The sequence below is a fragment of the Podospora pseudopauciseta genome, assembly GCF_035222475.1.
Source record: "Podospora pseudopauciseta strain CBS 411.78 chromosome 7 map unlocalized CBS411.78m_7, whole genome shotgun sequence".
In the NCBI taxonomy this organism is placed as follows: Eukaryota; Fungi; Ascomycota; class Sordariomycetes; order Sordariales; family Podosporaceae; genus Podospora; species Podospora pseudopauciseta.
The window spans coordinates 3011737-3031700 of NW_026946667.1; the positions used below are offsets into that span (position 1 = coordinate 3011737).

The 19964-nt window shown below is 54.5% G+C and overlaps 5 protein-coding genes across 5 annotated transcripts; 3 read left to right on the plus strand and 2 right to left on the minus strand.

Annotated features, from left to right (window-relative positions):
* Positions 1-967: 967 nt before the first annotated feature.
* On the plus strand, positions 968-6163 carry QC763_701460 (uncharacterized protein). Its single transcript, XM_062915163.1, has 3 exons — positions 968-1592; positions 1686-5096; positions 5160-6163. The coding sequence occupies exons 1-3, from the start codon at positions 1475-1477 to the stop codon at positions 5243-5245; spliced, it is 3615 nt and encodes a 1204-aa protein (XP_062762199.1). The 5' UTR covers positions 968-1474; the 3' UTR covers positions 5246-6163.
* A 487-nt stretch (positions 6164-6650) lies between these two features.
* Positions 6651-10943, plus strand: QC763_701450 (uncharacterized protein). Its single transcript, XM_062915162.1, has 3 exons — positions 6651-8334; positions 8399-9812; positions 10108-10943. The coding sequence occupies exons 1-2, from the start codon at positions 7046-7048 to the stop codon at positions 8577-8579; spliced, it is 1470 nt and encodes a 489-aa protein (XP_062762200.1). The 5' UTR covers positions 6651-7045; the 3' UTR covers positions 8580-9812; positions 10108-10943.
* Positions 8974-12966, minus strand: QC763_701440 (uncharacterized protein). Its single transcript, XM_062915161.1, has 3 exons — positions 11539-12966; positions 10547-11478; positions 8974-10492 (listed from the first exon to the last, which is right to left on the minus strand). Exons 1-3 carry the CDS (start codon positions 12705-12707, stop codon positions 9054-9056), a joined length of 3540 nt encoding a protein of 1179 aa, XP_062762201.1. The 5' UTR covers positions 12708-12966; the 3' UTR covers positions 8974-9053.
* Positions 12967-14032: 1066 nt separating this feature from the next.
* Positions 14033-19942, minus strand: QC763_701420 (uncharacterized protein). Its single transcript, XM_062915159.1, has 3 exons — positions 16615-19942; positions 14988-16561; positions 14033-14920 (listed from the first exon to the last, which is right to left on the minus strand). Exons 1-2 carry the CDS (start codon positions 19552-19554, stop codon positions 15722-15724), a joined length of 3780 nt encoding a protein of 1259 aa, XP_062762202.1. The 5' UTR covers positions 19555-19942; the 3' UTR covers positions 14033-14920; positions 14988-15721.
* On the plus strand, positions 14268-15398 carry QC763_701430 (uncharacterized protein; the record flags this gene model as incomplete). The annotated part of the gene is made up of 1 exon (XM_062915160.1): positions 14268-15398. The coding sequence occupies one exon, from the start codon at positions 14268-14270 to the stop codon at positions 15396-15398; it is 1131 nt and encodes a 376-aa protein (XP_062762203.1).
* Positions 19943-19964: the final 22 nt, after the last annotated feature.

Consider the following 19964-nt stretch of genomic DNA (forward strand, 5'->3'; position numbering starts at 1 on the left):
GCGAAGGAGCGAGGGAAGCATGCGGCTGTATCCGTACGAGTTATAAAGTAACCTTGAGCGGTGAGCACTTTACCTTGCCACCTATGAAACCACGGAATGCCCCCTTGTTACTGTCTCCTGTTCCCGTGTAAAACAACTGTACTGTGCTGGCTTCACACGCCGAGAGATGTCTGTTGAACGCAACCAACAAGGCTTGAAGGTCTCTCGAAGCTCCAGAGCTAGGAGCTGGGCACTGGGCTTATTTGAAACTCTGCCGTGACACCGTGCAGACAGACAGAAGGTGGGCGGCCCACAGGAGCTGCATTGCGCTAAGCTGTGGTGAGAAACGCGTGTGATCAATCACCTTGGACCGCAACGTCCATGGCAGGCTCATGAATTTATGTTTGGCAGGGGGTTCTGGATAGAAATGGGCGAGGTGCAGATGAGCTCGAAATTGAAACCAACTCTGCTAAGGAAGGCATCGGACAATCTGTCTTATCTATCACACACGATACTCGTGAGAGGTTGCTCTCCAAATGGAAGCTCTGAGTCACTGTGCGAGAACGTCTGCGCAGGGACTGACTTGGCTCGGCAAGGTCCCTGTCATTTTGCAGGGTCCAGCGGGTAGAAGAAGTAGAGACAACCACCAAGAGACTCGGAGTGGATATTCATCTTGCGCTCGATTTAAAGTATCGAATAAGTATCCCTCTACCAGCCCCGGAGTTCCAAGATTTCCTTGTTAGATCAGTTGCGCCTTTGGCCAAGGAACACCACCCATCGCTTGACCAGGCCCTAACGAGGCATGCTGGTCCATCGATTCCTTAGCTCTCTTACTACAGGGGTAAGCTTTTCCATTCCGCACTGTGTCGCTGTGTCGCTGTGTCGCTGTGCCGCTGGTGTCCGTCACTGCCTGACAGTTGGATGGGACCCAGTTGACGGCTGTCCAGTCCCCCAATCATTCGCCGCATGGCACCAAGACGATCTGGGTTTCTGGACAGACAGACCTGAGAGGGAGACCTGAGACTGTCATCCATGGCAGAAGCTGTCTGTCTGTCTTGCTCAAGCCAGCCTTTCCTCGTCTTCACCTTATGCAACTGCCGCCTTCACCTACCTCGATTCCTTGGGCTGATGCCAATTGTAAACGTCTGGTTCCTCGAGAGTGTGATTTCAGCAGACCAGCGGGTATACGAAGCTATTTGGACCCTTCAAGAATCAATTGCGTCCCGTCGGGATAGCATGCGATAGCCTGCTTCACTGCCCTGTTCCCGTCCCTCCCCACCGCTCCGCTGCTGCCCGCCGCCGCCCGCCGCTGTCGCTGCCTCTTCCGTGTCTGTCCCCCCCACCCCTCCAATCTTCAACGTGCTTCTACTCTGTTCTTGCCTCTTGTTTCCCTCGACCACACCTACGCAATCTCGACGCTTCCGACTTGTCTCTGCCTTTTACGCTGTCGCCAGAGTCGCCTGGAGCCTGTAACCCATTCTCGGTCCCACGGACGATGACTGTGTCGAGTGACGCTGGCAGTAAGCTTGAGGGTGTCGCCGCCATGTCCAATTCCGCTGCCTCTGCGTCGACCACTGCCGCTGGCGGCACTGCGCCCGTCGGTGATGAAGTTGGTATGTTTTTCCCCAATGGTGTCGTTCCGACCATCCGGTTTCGATTGAGTCCTGCAAAACTGACAAGTGCTCCCTTCGGTGGCGAGAAAAAAGCCTCAACAATCACTGTCAACACCAAGGTTCCCGCAGCCAGTTTCCCGACGCCCAAGACCGACAAGCCGCGCCCTCATGTTTGCGGCACCTGCCAGCGCTCGTTCGCTCGGCTGGAGCATCTCAAGCGCCACGAGCGCTCGCATACCAAAGAAAAGCCGTTTGAGTGTCCCGAGTGCACGCGTTGCTTTGCTCGCCGCGATCTGCTGTTGCGACACCAGCAGAAGCTCCATCAGACCACGACTCCTTCCTCCCGTCCACGTAATCGTCGCGAGAGCGCCAGCGGGGCCGCCCCCGGTGCCAGCCGTGTCCGCAAAAACAGCATCGCAGGTCCGAGTGCTGCTGCCGCTGCCGCTGCTGCCGCCGCCAACAGCAATGCCGCGTCCATGAGACCGCGCGCCAACACTATCAGCCACATCGACAATGCTGCGATGCAGAACATGCTGGCAACGAACCTGCAGGTCCAAAGGGGAATCCAGCCTACGCACAGCCGTCACGCTAGCCTCGTTGGTCTGCCCATGAGCAACACCTTTGACACCTATGGCATGGCTGCCGCTCTAGCGCAGCGAGGGGCTCCTCATGGCCTTCCCAAGCTGGAGACTCACGGCATCAGCATGGACTTCACCGGTGGCCTGCGGACAGCGCCTCCTCTCCCATTCAATCCCGAATTCGAGTATGACAACCTGTTCTTCGGCCCTGCCACAAGCTCGACCATCAATCCAAATGCTCTGCACTACAGCGACTCGCCGCCGCCAATGTCCATGGACCCGTTATCCCCCTTCGCACACGGGCTTCCCGACATGACGGGTACCCAGCAGCTGGATGATGGGTTCGAGTGGTTGAACGGCTTTGAAAACCAAATGTCATTCAACAGCGGCCCCAATGAGAATGCTGTGGACGGCTCATCACCCTCAGCCATTAGCACCACCAGCCAGAGCGGCATTAGCGATGTCATGGTGGACGGTTCCAACCACCAGTCCGTCTCGACTGTGGTTTGGCAGCCCTCTATCATGGGCCCACCGCAGATGGGCAACCCCTTCTCTCTCGACATGGGCGGCTCGGTATTCCCAGACCTTTTGAGTGGCGCCCCCCTCTCGCCGCAACCGCCACCAGCTGGTAAGGCCATCGGCGATGGCTACTTTTCGACACCTCCTCCCTCTCTCAGCTCGCTGAGTCCATCGATTCTCTCAGGCTTGAATGGTCCAAACCTGAGTCAAACTCTTAATATGGGTGCCGGTCCGGAGACGCCGTCCTCGATGAATGGTAGTAATCATGGCACCTTACCCGTCTCGACAATCACTGATTCAACAAGAAATGCCATCCTAGGTGCCCTCTCGGCCTCCCAGGCGTCCGCCTTCGGCACGCGAAGATACTCCTTTGCGACGTCGAACTCGCCATTGACCGCGCAACCGCCGACGAACACCAGCAGCTCCGATCAGAACAGCAGCAGTAACCTCCCGAGCACGCGAGACCTTCAGCGATATGTCGGGGCCTATTTGCGCTACTTTCACCCCCACCTGCCGTTTGTCCACGTTCCGACGCTTTCGTTCGAGACCTCGCCGCAATCAGCTAACGGTCGAAACAGCGGCATTGGCGGGAGTGGGTGCTTGCTTCTTTCCATGGCGGCAATTGGTGCCCTGTTTGAGTTGGAGCATCAGGCGTCGATGGAGTTGTTTGGGTTGGCCAAGAAAATGATCCAGTTGTACCTCGACGAGCGGAGGAAAGCGAACGTAAGAAAGGCAGAGTCTATCCGACGAACTCCCCTGTCGGACCAGAATTCACATCAGCAGGACCCTTCCGTCGAGACTCCCGTGTGGTTGGTACAGGCAATGCTTCTGAATGTCGTGTATGGTCATAATTGCGGAGACAAGCGGTCCGGAGAGATAGCGACCACCCATGCCGCTGCGTTAGTAAGTCTTGCGCAAGGAGCCGAGCTCTTGCGGGCACCGCGACCCGAGCCTGCCAAAGATGTTGACATGATGGATGTGGATGCCGCTTGGAACGGAACCGCGAGGAAGGAAGCTGACGAACAGGTCGAGTGGCTGCGCTGGAAGGCGGCCGAGGAAAGAAAACGTACTCTCTATGCTGTCTTTATCCTTTCTAGTCTTCTGGTGTCGGCATACAATCACACTCCGGCTCTGACCAATTCCGAGATCTACCTCGACCTGCCCTGCGACGAGGAGTTCTTTACTGCCGAGTCTGCCAGTGTCTTCCAGTCAAAAGGCGGCGCCCCCGCGGCAAACCGTAATCGCATGACGTTTCATGAGGCACTGGGTGAGCTGCTCCGCACAAACGAGAAGGAGCAGAAGAATCTGGCTCTCAAGAACGTTCACCAGCCGTTTGGCACAGCGGTCAATATCAACGACCTACCCAAGAGCAACCTGAAACCTAGCAGCTTTGGCTGTCTGATCCTGATCAATGCTTTGCACAATTACATTTGGGAGACGCGCCAGCGACACCACAACAAGGTGTGGACCAACGAGGAGACGGAAAAAATGCATCGGCACATCGAGCCAGCCCTCCGGGCCTGGCACGCGGCCTGGGCAAGTAACCCTCACCACAGCCCAGAGCGTCCCAACCCTTTTGGCCTGGGCCCTCTCTCCGCCGACGCCATCACCATGCTTGACCTAGCCTATGTGCGCCTCTTTGTAAACCTGTCACGGTCCAAGGAGAAGTTCTGGCAGCGGGACTGGGACGGCATGGCCGAGGAGCTGGCAAGAGGGTCGGAAATCATACAGCATGCTGAGCATTCTCCGGCGTCCAACACCGATTCGGCCGCCACGGAGCAGTCAGATGCATCTGGAGTAAGCCCACACTTTGTCGACTCCCCACTAACGCAAACCTCCTCTCCTGACTTTGCCGCGTCCAAGTTCTCGCAGTCTGGGACAATCAACCCAGCTGCCGTGACACAATCCCAGCAGCAGCAGCAGCAGCAGCCTTCGGGCACACGATCCACAACGCGCAGGGAAAAGCATCTGCGGAAAGCAGCCTTCTTCGCCGCCGAGTCCCTCTCGGTTTCGGACAAGCTCGGCGTGACTTTTGCCAATCTGACCAGTCGCGAATTGCCGCTGCAATCGACTCTCTGTGTGTTTGACTGCGCCCAGGTCTTGGCAGAATGGGTGGCAACGTTGCAGGACCGGGTTGGGCGTTATCTTGGGATTCTGGGCCGAGACAGTGTTGATCTCACACAGGTACCTGCCATCATGCTTCTTGAAGAGGAGGATCTGAAACTGCTGGGCAAAATCGACAGCATCATTCGTGGCGCCGAGACGAAGATGAATCAGGACATGGCTGGTGGCGATGCTGCGGTGACGGGCATGGATGGCAAGCCTCATCTCGGCGACAGTCCCGGTTACGCCGCGAATCTGCTCAGAGTCACTGCCTACATGTTCGACAAAGCCGCTGTATGGCCAGGTGTGTACAGAACCGTTCCTTTCGTTGCCAACCGTGAACCTCTGCTAACTAAACGGCCTGTAGTGACTCGCCTGATCACCGCCTGCCTGGAAACTCATGCTGGTCATATGCGAGTGCGCGCAGAGAAATCGGTCATGGTCCACGAATGAACTTTTGGTTGCAGCCTTGCCGACTGGCAGGAGATTGAATGCAGGGCTCGGGTGCTGTAGCCCCACGTTTGCGTTATGTTACGACCACCATTTCTGTACGACATTGATACCCTTTTATGTTCTGTCGGCTTTCTTATCTTCATTCATGTTGTCTGTACACTTACACTTTGCCGCTCCATCATGGCATCCTCGACTTCAACAGTCTTACTGGGCGGATGGATCCGGAAGGGAGATGAGGGGGATGGCATGATCTTTTGCGGTATACGGTGCCTGATGGCCGAGGTGTGGTGGTTGGCAGGCTTCACTTTTGCGGAACTAGCTCTCTCCTTACACTCCCACACGAGCACAGTCCCAAAAGCCATGCACGACTCGGCCTTTTTGTCAGGACAACGCGGGTTTTCTTTCAAGGCATGGTATGGGGAGGAAGGGGGGGGAGGCGGGGGCGTATCTCGTTTACTTTATTTCCCCCAACACATATGATGCTGTATGGAGATCCAAGGGGCAAAGATTCACAATCATATTGTCTGGACACGACGACGCGTTATGAAGATGAAACAACATTACTTACGAATTTGACGGGATGGAGGCGCTTGGGAAAAGGTTTAGGGAAAGGTTTTGGAGGGGGAAATCGGTTCAACTCTGGGAGCTTATATTATTCAAACAAGGACACTCGCTGGTTTGACTGTGGCTGGCCAAGAAGGAAGCCGAGCAGGCCCAGGAAGAAATGGTCCTAGTGGTTTTCCCTCGAAATAAGGGATTTGTGTCGGGTACAGTAAAATAGTAAAAGCAGAGAGGAGAGAGACAAAATCAGAGAGCAATAAATGTGTGCCTGAATATTATCTTGGCGAATCTGAGACCCTTCTTGCATAGCGGAAAACGGTTGGTAGGGGTTCACTTTTAATGTGAACAGTTCAGACGGTTAGTACCCATCACTCGCAGACAGGTGAAGCCGATTGGTGGTCGGTTGGAGAAGAGACTCGAGTCGGGAGAAGGGATGATGTGTACAACAACGGTCTTGCTGTACCGTTGTAGACAAGTTCTCAAAAAGCGTGGCTCCTTGTTGGCGTTGGGTTTGCCATCTGCTGGGATTCCGCCTCGGCGCCCCCCTTTCTTAATTTTTTTTGTTGGCAAGTGTGGGGTGGACATGTGAGCTGGTGTTGGGGAAATCGGGAAACCCCTCTTCGTCGAGCCAGTCGGAGTGAAGCGATTGCAGCAGCCCAACCTGGTTGAAACTGCCAATTGGGATTTCGATGTTCATGGTGCAGATCCACATGGAGGCCAGATGGTTTGAAGATCCAGGGTCTCCGGGGGAAGTTGGATCTGGCATTCTGGATGCCAGAGAACATGGCATTTTGCTTTGTCTCCAAAAGGGACTGTCTGCTGTGAAACACCAACGTCTGCCACCCGCGTTCTTTTGTGTTGCATGTTGCATGTGTGCCGCCGGGATGCCTCGTCACTTGCCAGCAACCCGCGTGTCAGTCAATGCCCAGTGACCGCCTTTTTGCTCTTAAACTCTATTTTTTTTATACTGGGCCCTTATCGAGATGGGTCCAATCAGCGGCGTCAATTGCAACGGCAAAATGGGTTTGGTTTGCAATCTTAATCGCGTCCTGGCACCGTAGCACACGCATATCGCCCGCACCAGCTCCAGCCAAGGGGACCCGTTCTTTTGAGGTTAGATTCGTTTTCTGTTGGCCTGGGCCTGAGCTGGGGACCAGACAAAAGAGGACACACGTGGGGCTCGCCGGCCAGAGGGGCAGGGGAGACATGGATGGCACCCGTTGACAGACACGCAGCCAGATGCAGGGTCCCTGTCAGTTTCGAACGAGAGTAAAAAAAAAAAATGGGAGAAAAAACGGACAGTCGCTGGCTGGTGGTCCCCTGGTGGTCCCCTGTTGCGGTTTCGCTCGAGCGGGCGGTGGAAGAAGTTTAATTCCTCCTCCTCTCCCTCTTTTTCTCGCCCGCTTTCCCCCCTTCCCTCCCCTTCTCTTTCCTTTCTCATCTCCCCCATCGCCTCTCCGTCTCCGTGGATTTGGCTCCCTCCCCCCAGATCCATACAATCAGCCCAAGATGGCGACCGCTATCACCACCACCGAGACCAGGAGTCGCAAGGCCAACGGCGGTGCCAATGGCGTGCTCAAGACCAAGGTGGTCGAGTATCCCGACATTCAGACCATCCGCGATGCCATCCCCGCCCACTGCTTCGAGCCAACTATCCTCCACTCGATGGCTTATGTCTTCCGCGACCTCATCATGGCCGGCGCCCTTGGCTGGGCTGCCTTCACCTACATCCCCCAGATCAACGACAGCATCGTCCGCGGTCTTGCCTGGGCCCTCTATGGCTACCTCCAGGGCCTCGTCCTGACGGGCGTCTGGATCTTGGCTCACGAGGCCGGCCACGGCGCCTTCTCCAAGCACCAAAACTTCAACGACGTCGTTGGCTGGGTCCTCCACTCGGCTCTCATGGTGCCCTACTTCTCCTGGAAGTTCTCTCACCACCGCCATCACCGCTTCACCGGCCACATGGAGAAGGACATGGCCTTCGTCCCCGCCACCAAGGAGGACCGCCAGAAGCGCCGCCTTGCCGACCTCTACCTCGACCGCGAGCTCTTCGAGGACGTCCCCCTTGTCCAGCTCGTCAAGCTCATTTTCCACCAGCTCGCCGGCTGGCAGATGTACCTCTTGTTCAACGCCACCGCCGGTCCCGCCAGCAAGCAGCGCGAGGGCGGCTGGCTCCGCGTCAGCCACTTTGAGCCCACCAGCGCCGTCTTCCGCCCCAGCGAGGCCGTCTACATCTTCATCACCGACGTCGGTCTCGCCATTGTCGGCTACTGCCTCTACCTCGCCTCAACCATGGTCGGCTGGAAGATGGTGTTCCTGATGTACGGCCAGGCCTACTTCTGGGTCCACCACTGGTTGGTCGCCATCACCTACCTCCATCACACCCACCCCGACGTTCCCCACTTCGACGCCGAGAACTGGACATTCGTCAAGGGCGCCCTCGCCACCGTCGACCGCGACTTTGGCTTCGTCGGCCGTCACCTCTTCCACGGCATCATCGACACCCACGTCGTTCACCATCTATTCCCGTAAGTTTGCTCCTTTGTCAACCCTGCTGTCTCCGGCACTCCTGGCTAACAATCTCTTGTCCAGCCGCATCCCCTTCTACAAGGCCGAGGAGGCCACCGAGGCCATCAAGCCCGTGGTCGGCGACCTTTACCACCAGGAGAAGGGCTCGTTCCTCGGCTCGCTCTGGAAGACCTTCACCACCTGCAAGTACGTCGAGGCCGATCCCACCGTGCCGGGCACTCTTAAGTGGGCCGAGAGCAAGTAAAGAGCATCTCTTTTCGCGCTTGATATCATTATTTCTGCTCTTCCTTGGAAAGGGGCCAAGTCCCCAGGGAATGAGAATGATTAGGGATTCATGATGGGAGGCTGGCTTGTATATACCCCAACGGCAACACAGCGACGGAAGGAGTTCATCCCATTGACGATGACGAAGACGAGAAATATACAAAACAAACAAAATTAGAGCGGGTAGAGAAATAGACGATAGAGACTCGAAAAAAAACAGCTACAAGAAGGGGCTAGAAGCAGTTAGCCAGTCGAGCGAGCATTGCATGCTGAGCGAGCGGGATAATATAATTGTTATTGGAACCACAACACCCATTTGTCAGGGTAAGCTGACTTGTCCATGTTGAGAAATTACCCCGCAGATAAGCATGTTACACAGCCAGCATTGATCGGACTTTGGTATAATGAAGGGAATATATACAATTTTATTCTCACAATACATCTAAACCTCCTTCTATCCTTTTCTTCGTCTCAACCCTTCACTTGCAGTCTCATTCCCCGAGTTGGCACCCAAGGTTGACTCGCTCCCCTCGTACCGAAAACTGAAGTCGACCACACCAACCAACCCACTCACCGCCTTGACCAGCCCCTCCAGGTCGTCACATACCAGTGTGGTGCATACCTGCAGCACGGCAAACTCTGCGTATCCCGGCTGTTCCATGTTTCTCGGATCCAGTAGATTCACCTCAACCGGCCTTCTCTTCCTTGGACGGCCGCCATCGTGGTGCTCAGGGATGTGATCAAGTTTGTGGCTCGAACGAGTGGTGCGCTTCCGCAGCAACCTGTCCTCGTCGCGGTCATCTCTCCCTGTTCGGGAGTCGACTAGTCTAACGGGGGCGCCATCCGACTCATTGTCTTCATCATCTTCTTCGCCCGGTCCTTCCTCGGAGCCATTGTCCTCGTCGTCGTTGGCATGTTTGGGGTAAGACTTGGATGACGACAGCGTCATCAGCCGTCTCGTCATCTCGTACGGCCTTGGCAAGGGCAAGAAAGGGGGTAGCCTCTGGCCTGACAATAGAGAGTTCGACAGTAGCGTCAATGTGGACAGAATTGAGTGATGTGTTGGTCTCAGAGTGCGCAGAACCTTGGCGAGAGCGTTGAGCCATTCGCGGCTGCGGATATGGGTTTCATCGCCATCCTCCCCGTTGTGTTCTTTCGAGGTGGCGTGATAAACACGCGTAGGGTGCATGAGCGTGTAGCTTATAAGGGTGAGGTAAGCCATGATTCTTGTGCTTCCCGCAATGATGTCGTCGTAGGCTTCGCGGGGAAACTTCCCCCCTATCGTAGGCTCCCATCGCTGCCACTCGGAATGCTGCATCATGGAGGGGACCAGCATCATGACCTTGCCAAAGATTTTACGGCTAATCTTGTGAAGCTGATGTGCTGGCGTCCCGGGAATATCAACATCTCCAGCCGTGTCGTCCAGATTGGACCGAAGCGTGCTGCTGATAACACCGAAGTAGTTGGCTACCAGGTAGAGAGTTGCTGACAGATCTCTTCGGAGCCAGGTGCGATCTGTCAATGGGGATGGAAATATCGTCCAGAAAAAGGCAACGAGACTGCCACCTGCCACGCAAGCTAGACGATACGGAGCGAGCAAGTATGTTGGATACCAGGGCTGCCCTGTTCGTTCGGCAATCTCCTTTCCAAGTCGGATAGTCTGAAGCTCATACCCGATAATGAGTACTTGGGTGACGATGGTGATCATGATGGCCGGAATGAAACGAGGGTATTTGAGGAAGAAGTAGTAGCTGATGAAGACGAAGAACCACATGATCACAATGGCGCCGGCGGGCTGTTCATCAACGATATACCATATGATCAGGGACAACACCATAGCTATGACTGTGCCTCCAACTCGGCAAAGGAAGCCAAAAAAGGACTGGCCCGATGCTGTTGATGTTAGTCAGTTCAAACCCGACATGGCTGGTCGAAGGGATAGCTTACTCATTGTCATGCCAAGGGCGATTATGATCATGGCCCAAACCAGTCTTTGTTCCATAAAAAAGCGCTGGGTTTCTTCGAGAAAAGCCACAATCCCAACCGTCATGGTAGCACAAGCTACTCGAAACCCAAACATGGACTCTTCGGATCCCAAAAAAGCAGAAATCTTGCGTAGCCCATTGCCAAAGTGCTGCCAAGCTGTTTCTGGTGGCAGGTGCTCCGGATCCTTCTTTCGGTTGTAGCCATCTCCAAAGTATACGATGGTGTTTCTGGTCTCTGTGAGATCTGGCGACTCTTCCCCTGACGAGTCTTCGTTGTTGAATACCGAGAGGAGTAATTTCTTTAGCCGTTTATTCGACGGTATGATGATCCTATTTCTAGACATAGTCCCATCGGCCACCTTCTTGTCAGCAAACGCGACAAGTGCTTGAACGGCCTCGCCTGAAGCGTGCATCAAATTCTCCATATAAAGAACAATGTAGAGCTGGGACTGATCTCGCTCTCGCTGCTCCGTCAAGTGTTCTTCTCCATACCCGTCTTCATTGTCCTCAAGGCGAAAGCCGCGCTCTCTGACCCAAGTTCTTAGCAGTTCTCCTTTTTTGGAGTAGAAAGCGGCAACCTTTTCATCCATGACTTTGGCAAGTCTGGGGTCGCCGGGTCGAACCTGTTCGCCTTGGGCCTCAACATCTCGTGCCAGTTTTGGCCGTGGTAACAATCCTAAGCAGAGCCCAGCATGTTCCAGACCTTGATCGATAGCTCCAGACAAAATCTCGAACGGCTCATGCATTTGTTTCATGACCTCGTTCCAAACCCTTTTTTCTTTTTCTTTGGCGGCAATCTCGTCATCAGACAGCTCGTCTTCATTGCGAAGACGGTTCCACCCACGGTGTTCCGACACTCTCTTAAAGATGTCGATGATGGTCATCATCCCAAGCCTGTCCGTTCCGGTCAGCTTCTGAGAGGCGTGAGAGAAATTAAAGCGTAGAGGTACTTACACCGGAATGTACACATTCCGAAACAACGAAAACAACTGCCCAATATCATCCCCGTTCAGTTTTCCCCAGGCAAAATCTCTCTTGGCAAACGGTATATCAGCATGCAGCTTCCCCGCCAGCTGCCTCATCTTATCACCAGTCTCTTTCAGCTGTTTTGCAGCCCTCTCTTCCTTGGTCAATCTCCTCCCATTCTCTTCTCTTGAACCCGTTGCCTGGCTTGCGACAGCAAACATGTCCTCTTTCTCCAGTGACACCAGATACTCTCTCTGTAATTTTACTGTCCTCCTCAACAACCCAATCGCGCCCTCAAACTCTTTGAACACCACCAACCGACTACTCATGGGGAAAACGAAGAGATTGACGGCAAAAGCCAATGCTAGTGCCACGAGCATGGCCGTCAACAACTCCCTGACAAACTTCTGTGCCCCGGTAGTTGTTGTCATGAAAGGTCCGTAGGTGGCCGCGACATTGACAAAGATGCTGAAGATGATGACGGGCAAGTTGAAGGCCGGCAGCTTGGCCCTCACTACATTCCCCAGCCAAATGCCAAAGAACAGCCAGACGGCGCAGACAGCCGACTGGCTAGAGTTATATGGTACCATGGTCAAAGCCTGCCCACCCCCTGTTCCTGACGCTGGACGTGGAGCAGAAGATCTGGTGTTTTCCCGGGCCTTGACAGCCGACCAGAGTGCCAGCATGGAGATGGCGGCCCCGAGGCAGACGGAAAAGAGGTTCAGGATCATGTTCATGAGAAACTTTCCCCTCGGGAGAATGGCCAGGGCGAGAACGCTGACGATGGGGACGAGGTAGCCGAGAGTGGTGAAATAGGCGGTTATGGGGGCGGCTTGGTACATGGCAATGGCGATTGTTGGAGGTAGTGACCCCTTGAACATGATGATCAAGGTACCGGCATCGAGTCCTAACCTGTTCGCCAGCCTGCCCACCAAGCTTGGCTTTTTGTCTTGTGGCCCATGGTCGTCTGGCACAGCAGCAGTGTTGTGGTCGACATTGGCACCGGGTGCATATTCGTTTCTCGATTTCGGTACCGGTGGTGTATATGAAGTCGCTTTTGGATATGTGTGTGTTGGACCGTCGAAAGGGCTTTCTGCGTCGATTATCTTCCCCCCCTCCTCCTCGCAGGTTTGTCGTTGTGCTTCATTACTGTCCATGCCAGCTTCGTCTCGGACGGTCAATCGGGGATGCGTCCCAAGTTATCGGACGGAGAAAAGAGAAAGGCGCCATTGTTTTTTGGGCGATTATTCAGGGACAGGGACAGAGGTGTGGTGTAACTGCGTCATGGATGCCGCTTTCCTGGAATTCCATGTTACTGGCCGGTGGAGCCATGTGGAGACGGAGGTTTTACAGCGGATTCCAACCAAGCCCCAGCCGGGTTTGAGGCGGGACACTCCGCTGTCACGAAGTTGCTCCAGGTGGTATGTTCGAGAGGATGCGATTTTGCAGGCGAGCACAGACCAGACACACCAGCTATATATTGTCGGCCACCCTGTGCATTTTACTTGATTTCCTCTTTTCTTCTTCAGCTCTCCTTGCCTTCTGGCTTAGATCAAGTGTAGTATCTGTTATTTTCAGTTTAATATCTGAAACTGCTCCAACGGAGCAGAATCTTGATTATCATAATATTTTTTTTTATCTCGGCTAACTGTCCTCTGGGCATGCCCATGACGGTTGGCCACAGTGTCCCTGGTCTTACACTGCCTCCAGGTGATGGGAACCCTTTTTCTTTTCATTGCACTCTCGGGTCCTGCTCGAGCTGCGAGGAAGAGAGTACCTACACCTACCTACCAGCAGTGCTTCTGGATGGCCACCACCAGGCCGACAGTGCCACGGCCTGAACACACGCCTGGCCAAGACCCGTGGAACAACAAAAAGAACAAATCGAAGAAGGGCGATCCAAAACACGTTTCCTGTTGCACTTGTGCTCTCTTGGGTCGGGTTACACCTGCAGCACACTCATCGTCACCAACCAGCCAGTTGTTCAATTCAGAAAGCTTGTCTGGTCTTGTCATCGCCAAAACCCCACCAAACAAGCCATGATCGGCAGAGCACCTCTCGTGGTGGTGGTCTCGGTGCCGGGCACACCCGGATCAGCACGATGCCGTGTGGGCGTCGCCCGAGATGCCTTCTTGCAAGCCTGCGTGCATTACGTCTTGGCTCTTGCTCGATATAGAGAGGTCTCATCCGGCCATCCGTTGTGTGAGGGGAGCCTCACAACAGTGTCGTATAAATCTTCGCTCAAGCCCACTCCCGAGAAACGATAGAAAATCGCCACAAAATTCTTCGTTGGGCAGCCTGGCCGGTTCTATTTGGAGCAGTTGCCCATTTGTCCGACCATCCTCCAGCACTGAGTTTCATGTCGGTGTAGAAGGCGAGCGGCGCGGAGGGCCATCCAACACCTCTCACCCTGCTACACCTCAGCTCTCAGCAACACTCAAGCCTCATTCACCGCAGCCTGGTTTGACCTGTTCTGCCCGCCCGCCAATCCGGGCGGCCTTGGTTGGAAGGGTGCAGAGACAAACTTAAACCTCTGCTCCTGCTGTTTTCTCTTTTTTACTTTTCGTCTTTTAGATTTTGTTCTTTCTCGTCTTTGTCTTCTCTTTGGCTATGTGCATCGGTTCTTTACCGACATCAATCACCACGCCGACACACCCTCCGACACGCCCTCCGACGACTCCCCGAGTCACGCCTCTTGATAACTCGCAAGGTCAACGATGCCAGTCTATTACACACCTCCCCCGACCCCCCCACCTGCCATCCCTTCTCCATCACCTCCGCCATCACCGCCCCTAGCCCTCCCGGACCCAGATTCCTACCCACCCTACCCCTCCTCACACTCCTCGCGCTCCCGTTCCAAGTCAACCAAATCCTCACTCTCCTCCTCTTCTTCTTCCAAGTCCAAACACAGCCACTCCTCCGACAACCACGAAGAAGGAGGCCACAAGATCCCCTACGTCTTCCTAGGCTCCATAGCCGCGGCCTCCTTCCTCGCACACAAATACTGGCCTAAAGGTTACGTCTACGGCGACAAGGAAGACTGGGAGCTGTCCAAATACGAGAGAAGGGCCAGGGAGAAATTGCAGGCCGCAACGGCCGCCAAGAGGGGCAAGGTGAACGAGAGGGAAGTTAAGAGTTACAGTCCCCGACCACCGGCGCACGACGGCAGGGAGGCGAGAAGGGGTGGGTATGGCTATAAAGGGCCACCTCCGGTATCCCACAGGAGGGAAGTGTATGAAGAACAAGAGGAGGGGGAGGTGTACAGCAACCCCGGAAGTAGAAGAGGAAGCCTGAGAGGTGCCGCCCCCCGGGGAAGAATCGATCCGAGGGGTTACTACAACGACGACGACAGAGAGTATACCAGAGGTCTCTCCGAATACGCCGTCGCTCCCTCGGTCCTGCGGAGTAAGAGCCAAAGTGGGAGAGACCAATTCTACTCTGACGTTGCGCCCTCTCGGGACCGATCCCTTCCTCCCCGTCGCGCCTCCTCTGTTGCGAACGAGGAATATTACATGACACCGGCCATCGGTCCAGCGGCCAGCCGAAATAAAGATAGTCACGACCCCCCGCCACCTCCGCGAAGTTATGTTTCTGGGAGGGAGTTGAGCAGGCCGAGATACCTGATTGAAGAGCCCCGAGCTGGACCGCCCTTGCTTGCCAGGCCAGAAAGCATGAGGGGTAGGGAGTTGCAGAGGAGGCCATACTATGATGAAGAGGTTGTAGCCCCGAGGGCTCCGAGAGAAGCGGTTGTGTATGTGTACCGGGATGCGCCATCAGCAGGAAGCAGAAGGGCGTCTGTTGACCTGGAGGCTGGGAGGAACAGGGCATTTGACTGGGATTATCGGTGATGTTACTGATTGCTGCCTGCTTCTCACGTCTCAACAGTCTAATATCTAGCTAATCAGGTAGTCATTGATCATTTGCCTTTCGTGTCCATTTTACGCCATCTACTTGCTTATGCCCCCCCCTCCTCTGTTGATCCGTTTGCGATATGATGTTTGTCTGTGCCATATAAGATGCGAATGCTTGCTACCTAGATGTGTCCCATCCATGTCGGCGACAATCAGAAGCGTCCGCATATACCAAATCCCTTAAATCCGTGTTTCAAAAAAATAATATTACGTGTTGCTGAGAACTGCATGAGCATGTTCTAGAACACTCTTGGAGCTGCTCATACTTCACCTGCCGTGTCCTCCTCATCTACAACAATTTTCTGGACTTTGGGCTTTCTACCCCGTTTCCCCACGGCCTTCTTCGGCTTGACTGGAGATGCTTCGGGAGACGTCCCTTCCCCGGCAGAGCTCTTCATCGGACTCCTCTTCAGCGGACTTGGCGGAATTGGAAGCTCGTCAAGATCCAGCCCGGGGTTCCACCCCCTCCCGCCTGTCCTGGCTACCAAATAAGGGTTCAACTCGGCTTTAAACCACCTCTCACCCCGTTTGTTGCTCCTCGATCCACCCTCCATTGCAGACAAAGCAGCTCTTGTCGTCCGCATCCGCTTCGTGCCTTGAGTTCCTTTCCCGCCTTCGCTAAGAAGACTGCTCATCTTCAGTCTCTGCTTCTGGAGGGATTGCTCATAGGCCACAATGCCACGGACATATGGGGCCACGTCGAGGACGATGAGTTTCAGCGTTCTGTCAAACACAGATGGGTCGAGATAGGATGCCGGGATGGCGGAGGACGACTCTGGGGTTGCGATATTGTCAAAGGCAAACGCAAAGTCCATGCGCGTGATAGCCATCGATCCTGGTGTGGGAGACGTGAAGCTCGTTTGAAGACACTGAACCGCTTGTGATTCGGTTAGAGGGCAAAACTCGTCGGCCGACTGATCCTGTAGCGCCTCTATCCTTTTTTTGAGAGAGGCCTTGCCAAGAGACTTGATCGTCAATGGCAAGGAAGTTACGAGGGAGTCATAGTGAGTGGTACAGGGCGAATCAAGATGAGAAAGCCCCTGGACAAAGTCGCCCTGGGCCTTTTCGGAGAGCCCGGGCAGTGTGGCATCCATTGTCTCCTGTACAAGCGGTTAGCAAAAAAGGGAAGACTGCAAAAATTGGTGCCGCTTACCTCTTTGTGCGTGGCGAATGACCCCAGTGAGCAGATGTCAGCCACGCTCAAGGCCTCTGTCATCTCACCAAAGGCCTCAAGAGCACCAAGCCGCCCAGCGGGGGTTGCGCTGACAGGATTGATCTTTTCCGCCCAAGTACCAAGACGAAGCGTGTCCTCCCAGTTCCCGAGATCAACGCCCCAACTCTCCCAAGCTTGCTCAACAAGTTCCTCCTCTGCCTGCAGGGGTGTTGTCTTGTCACTGACAATGCTGTCCCTCGCCAACAGGTTCATGCCTGGCTGGTAGGTGCCCTCACTGACGACCCGAACTACCTCCTGGTTCTCGTCAAGGTCCACCCCTTTTGGCCAGCGAGGATAAAACCAGTCAAACCCTCCTCTGCGGTCACCAACTCCCATCTGACACCAGTATTGGAGGTCCATTGTGGCCGCACGGATGTCGCAATCTCGTGAGTCGTAGAGTGTCTCGACAGCCTGGCGGGCAAGCGCATGACCCTCATTTGCTGCAATAAGAATGAGACGATCAATGGCAAGATCTCTCGGGGGTGGGCTGAGCCGGAAGATGCCATGCATCCTCAAGGTGTGTAAAGGAACCAGAGTCTCATCATTGCACGTAATGATGAAGGGGCGTCGGGATTGTGTGATAAGGTCAACCACTGTTGACCAAAACTGCTTGTCCTCATCATAAAGAACATCAACCTCCTCCAGCAGAATCAAGGACTGCCTTTGGCTTCTAGAAGAACCCTTCTTGACATCTGTTGGTGCTGCTGTCTCGCCTGACGCGACTGTTGATGATTTTGGTTTTGCAGCCACCACCGGATTTGGTTTGAAGAATGAAGCCATGGTAGACTGCTTGCCCGACTTTATATCGGCTGCAGTTTCGTCCTCACCCTTGGCGTCATTGTTGTCTCCCGGGGTACTGGACTCATGCTGCCGGACATGATGATTTCTGGTCATGTCACCAATCTTGGCGAGTACGTCCTTTCCAGCTCGTCTCGTGCTGGAATTGATCTCAAAGATTTCAAAGTTCAGCTCATTTGCAACTGCATGAACCATGGTCGTTTTGCCACAGCCCGGGGGACCGCTGATGATAAGTGCATTGGCCATCTTTTCGCCCTTGCTCAAACTCAGAGACCGGATGACCGTCTTTCTCAAGATGCCCCTGGCGCCACTAGCGGTCCAGTCTGCTTCGTCGCCAGAGAAGTCATCCAGCCCATAGTCCTCGTTGTCACTAGAAACGATGAACCCGTCGAGCCTTCTGCGTCGCTTCTTCTTCCCATGCTTCGCCTTGGACCGTGGACTGACTTTGTCATCTTTTGACCCTGTGTCAACCGACTGAACCACCAGTGCTTGCAGCCATTCCTTCAGGAGAAAAGCCTCTTGGCCAGGCTGGAGAACCTCGGCAGCGCATGTGGGGGCGTACTTTTGGACCCAATTGACCGTCTCACACTGGGACTGGTCGAATGCAGAAAGAGAGGAAGAGATTGACGCAAAAAGAAGGGAGAGCTGAGCTGGTGGCTGAGCTTTTCCACCCGTGTCTTTAGTAAAGAGTGTACGCTGAGTCCCGTTCTTGCCTGGTGCAGATGTCTGGAAAGTTTTGAGCTCCGGAAGGATACGTGCCTGAAGCTTACTTCCACTCTCAAAATGTTTCTGAGGAAGTCGCAGCTCCGGAGGAGGAGGGACGACTACATCCGTATTGATATTGCGAATGTCTTTGACAAGGGATTCTATGTTCAAGGTCATGGCTGTGAGGGCCAACACTGACTCAGCAAGGGGCACCTTGACAGAAAGGCCCTTTGACTTCCGAGCTGCCAATAAACACAGATTGTCCTCTGCCACCTGGGTCTCTGGTCTTCCGATCGCCTCAGGCTCGTCCTCGTCGCCTCGAATATGCACCATCCCCTGCCACGGCCATGCTGGCTGCTTGGCCCCCGGGAATTTGAGGCCCAGGTTCTTGACGCCGAACTGAGGTAGGGGGGCTTTGTGCACCTGCGCGGTCCGTGGCTTCTTAGGGGAGAAAGGCGTTGAGCCGAATATTTTTGACTTGGTCTTGGTAGGCCGGGGCGAGGTCGGTTCACTGGGCTTGACATCTTCGGGCACCGCCTCCTGCTTTTTGGCCTTGCCGAGAAAGAATGGATGTGTCGATTTGGATGATGTTGGAGCTGCTGTCTTTGGAGCCGTGGGGTATGTCTTCTTTGTGCCAGATGCCTGCGGGGATTCAGATTCAACTGCCGGCTGTGCAGGTGTGGCTGACAGTATAGAATTGATGCGCGTGCCAATTCGAGTCCGAGTTTCCATGTCTGTTCCATATTTGATGCACACTACCATTGCCTTTGGCTTCCTGCCACGTTTCTTGGGGGCCTGTTTTTCACCCGCCGCAACAGTTCCCTGCACAGTTGGTGTCGCCTTGGGTACTGGGGGAGGGCCGATTGTTCCAGTCTTGGGATCAAGAAGCAAGAGTTTTTTGGGCTTCGGTGCAGTTTTTCCTGGCGCTGAGGGTTCTGTTGAAGCGGCAGTGCTGGAGGTGTCGTTACTGCTTGGTTGCGTTGCAGACGAACCCTCATGCTTACCCACAAGCTCTGGCGTATCTGTTGGACATGGTTCGCTTTGCTTGACTTTGGTGAAGAGACTGGCAATGATACTAGCCCCAGAGACCCTCGCCCGTTTGTTTGCCTTTTGTTTCTGCGGCTCCTCGGCTTCCAGTGCGTCACTGCTGTTCACATTGCGTCTCTTTTTGCCGCCACTTTCGAGGGCATGATTCACCGCCGTATCATCTTCTGTTTTACTGTTGTCCTCCGCGGTGATCGGAGTCGATATAGGGGAGGATTCGGCAGCCTCACTTTCGAGGGCATGCGGGGTCATTCGGTTTGGTGTGAAGAAAGGGTGTAGGGGTCGGTGAGCCGGAGTTGCAACCATGACTACTGGAGATGCAGTCTCGGCCATGGTATGAACCCTTGAATTTTTCACGGTCAGTCAAGACCCATAGACAATTTTCAAGCTTCGAACGGGAGGGCAAAATACCACAGCGTCGTCGCTCAGAGCAAAGGGAAGAGAGACAGCAGAGAAGAGTAGTCTGGGGGTATCATGCTGTGAAGACAAGAAAATGATGCATGTGAATACTCTTCGAGAGGTAAGTAATTGATGATTTTCAACCAAGACGGGACGGGAAAGAGCAGGAAGTCGAGGTGGAATCGGTGATAGGTAAAAGCAGTAAAATTGATGCTGGGAGAAAGTTACCAAGACGAGATCCTGCTTGAGAGTTGAGACCTGAAGTCGCGTCCAACTCAACTTCCACTATAAGCAGTGCCTGGAGAACGCGTTCTGGCGTCTCTCTCCAGCGCGTTTGGCGCTAG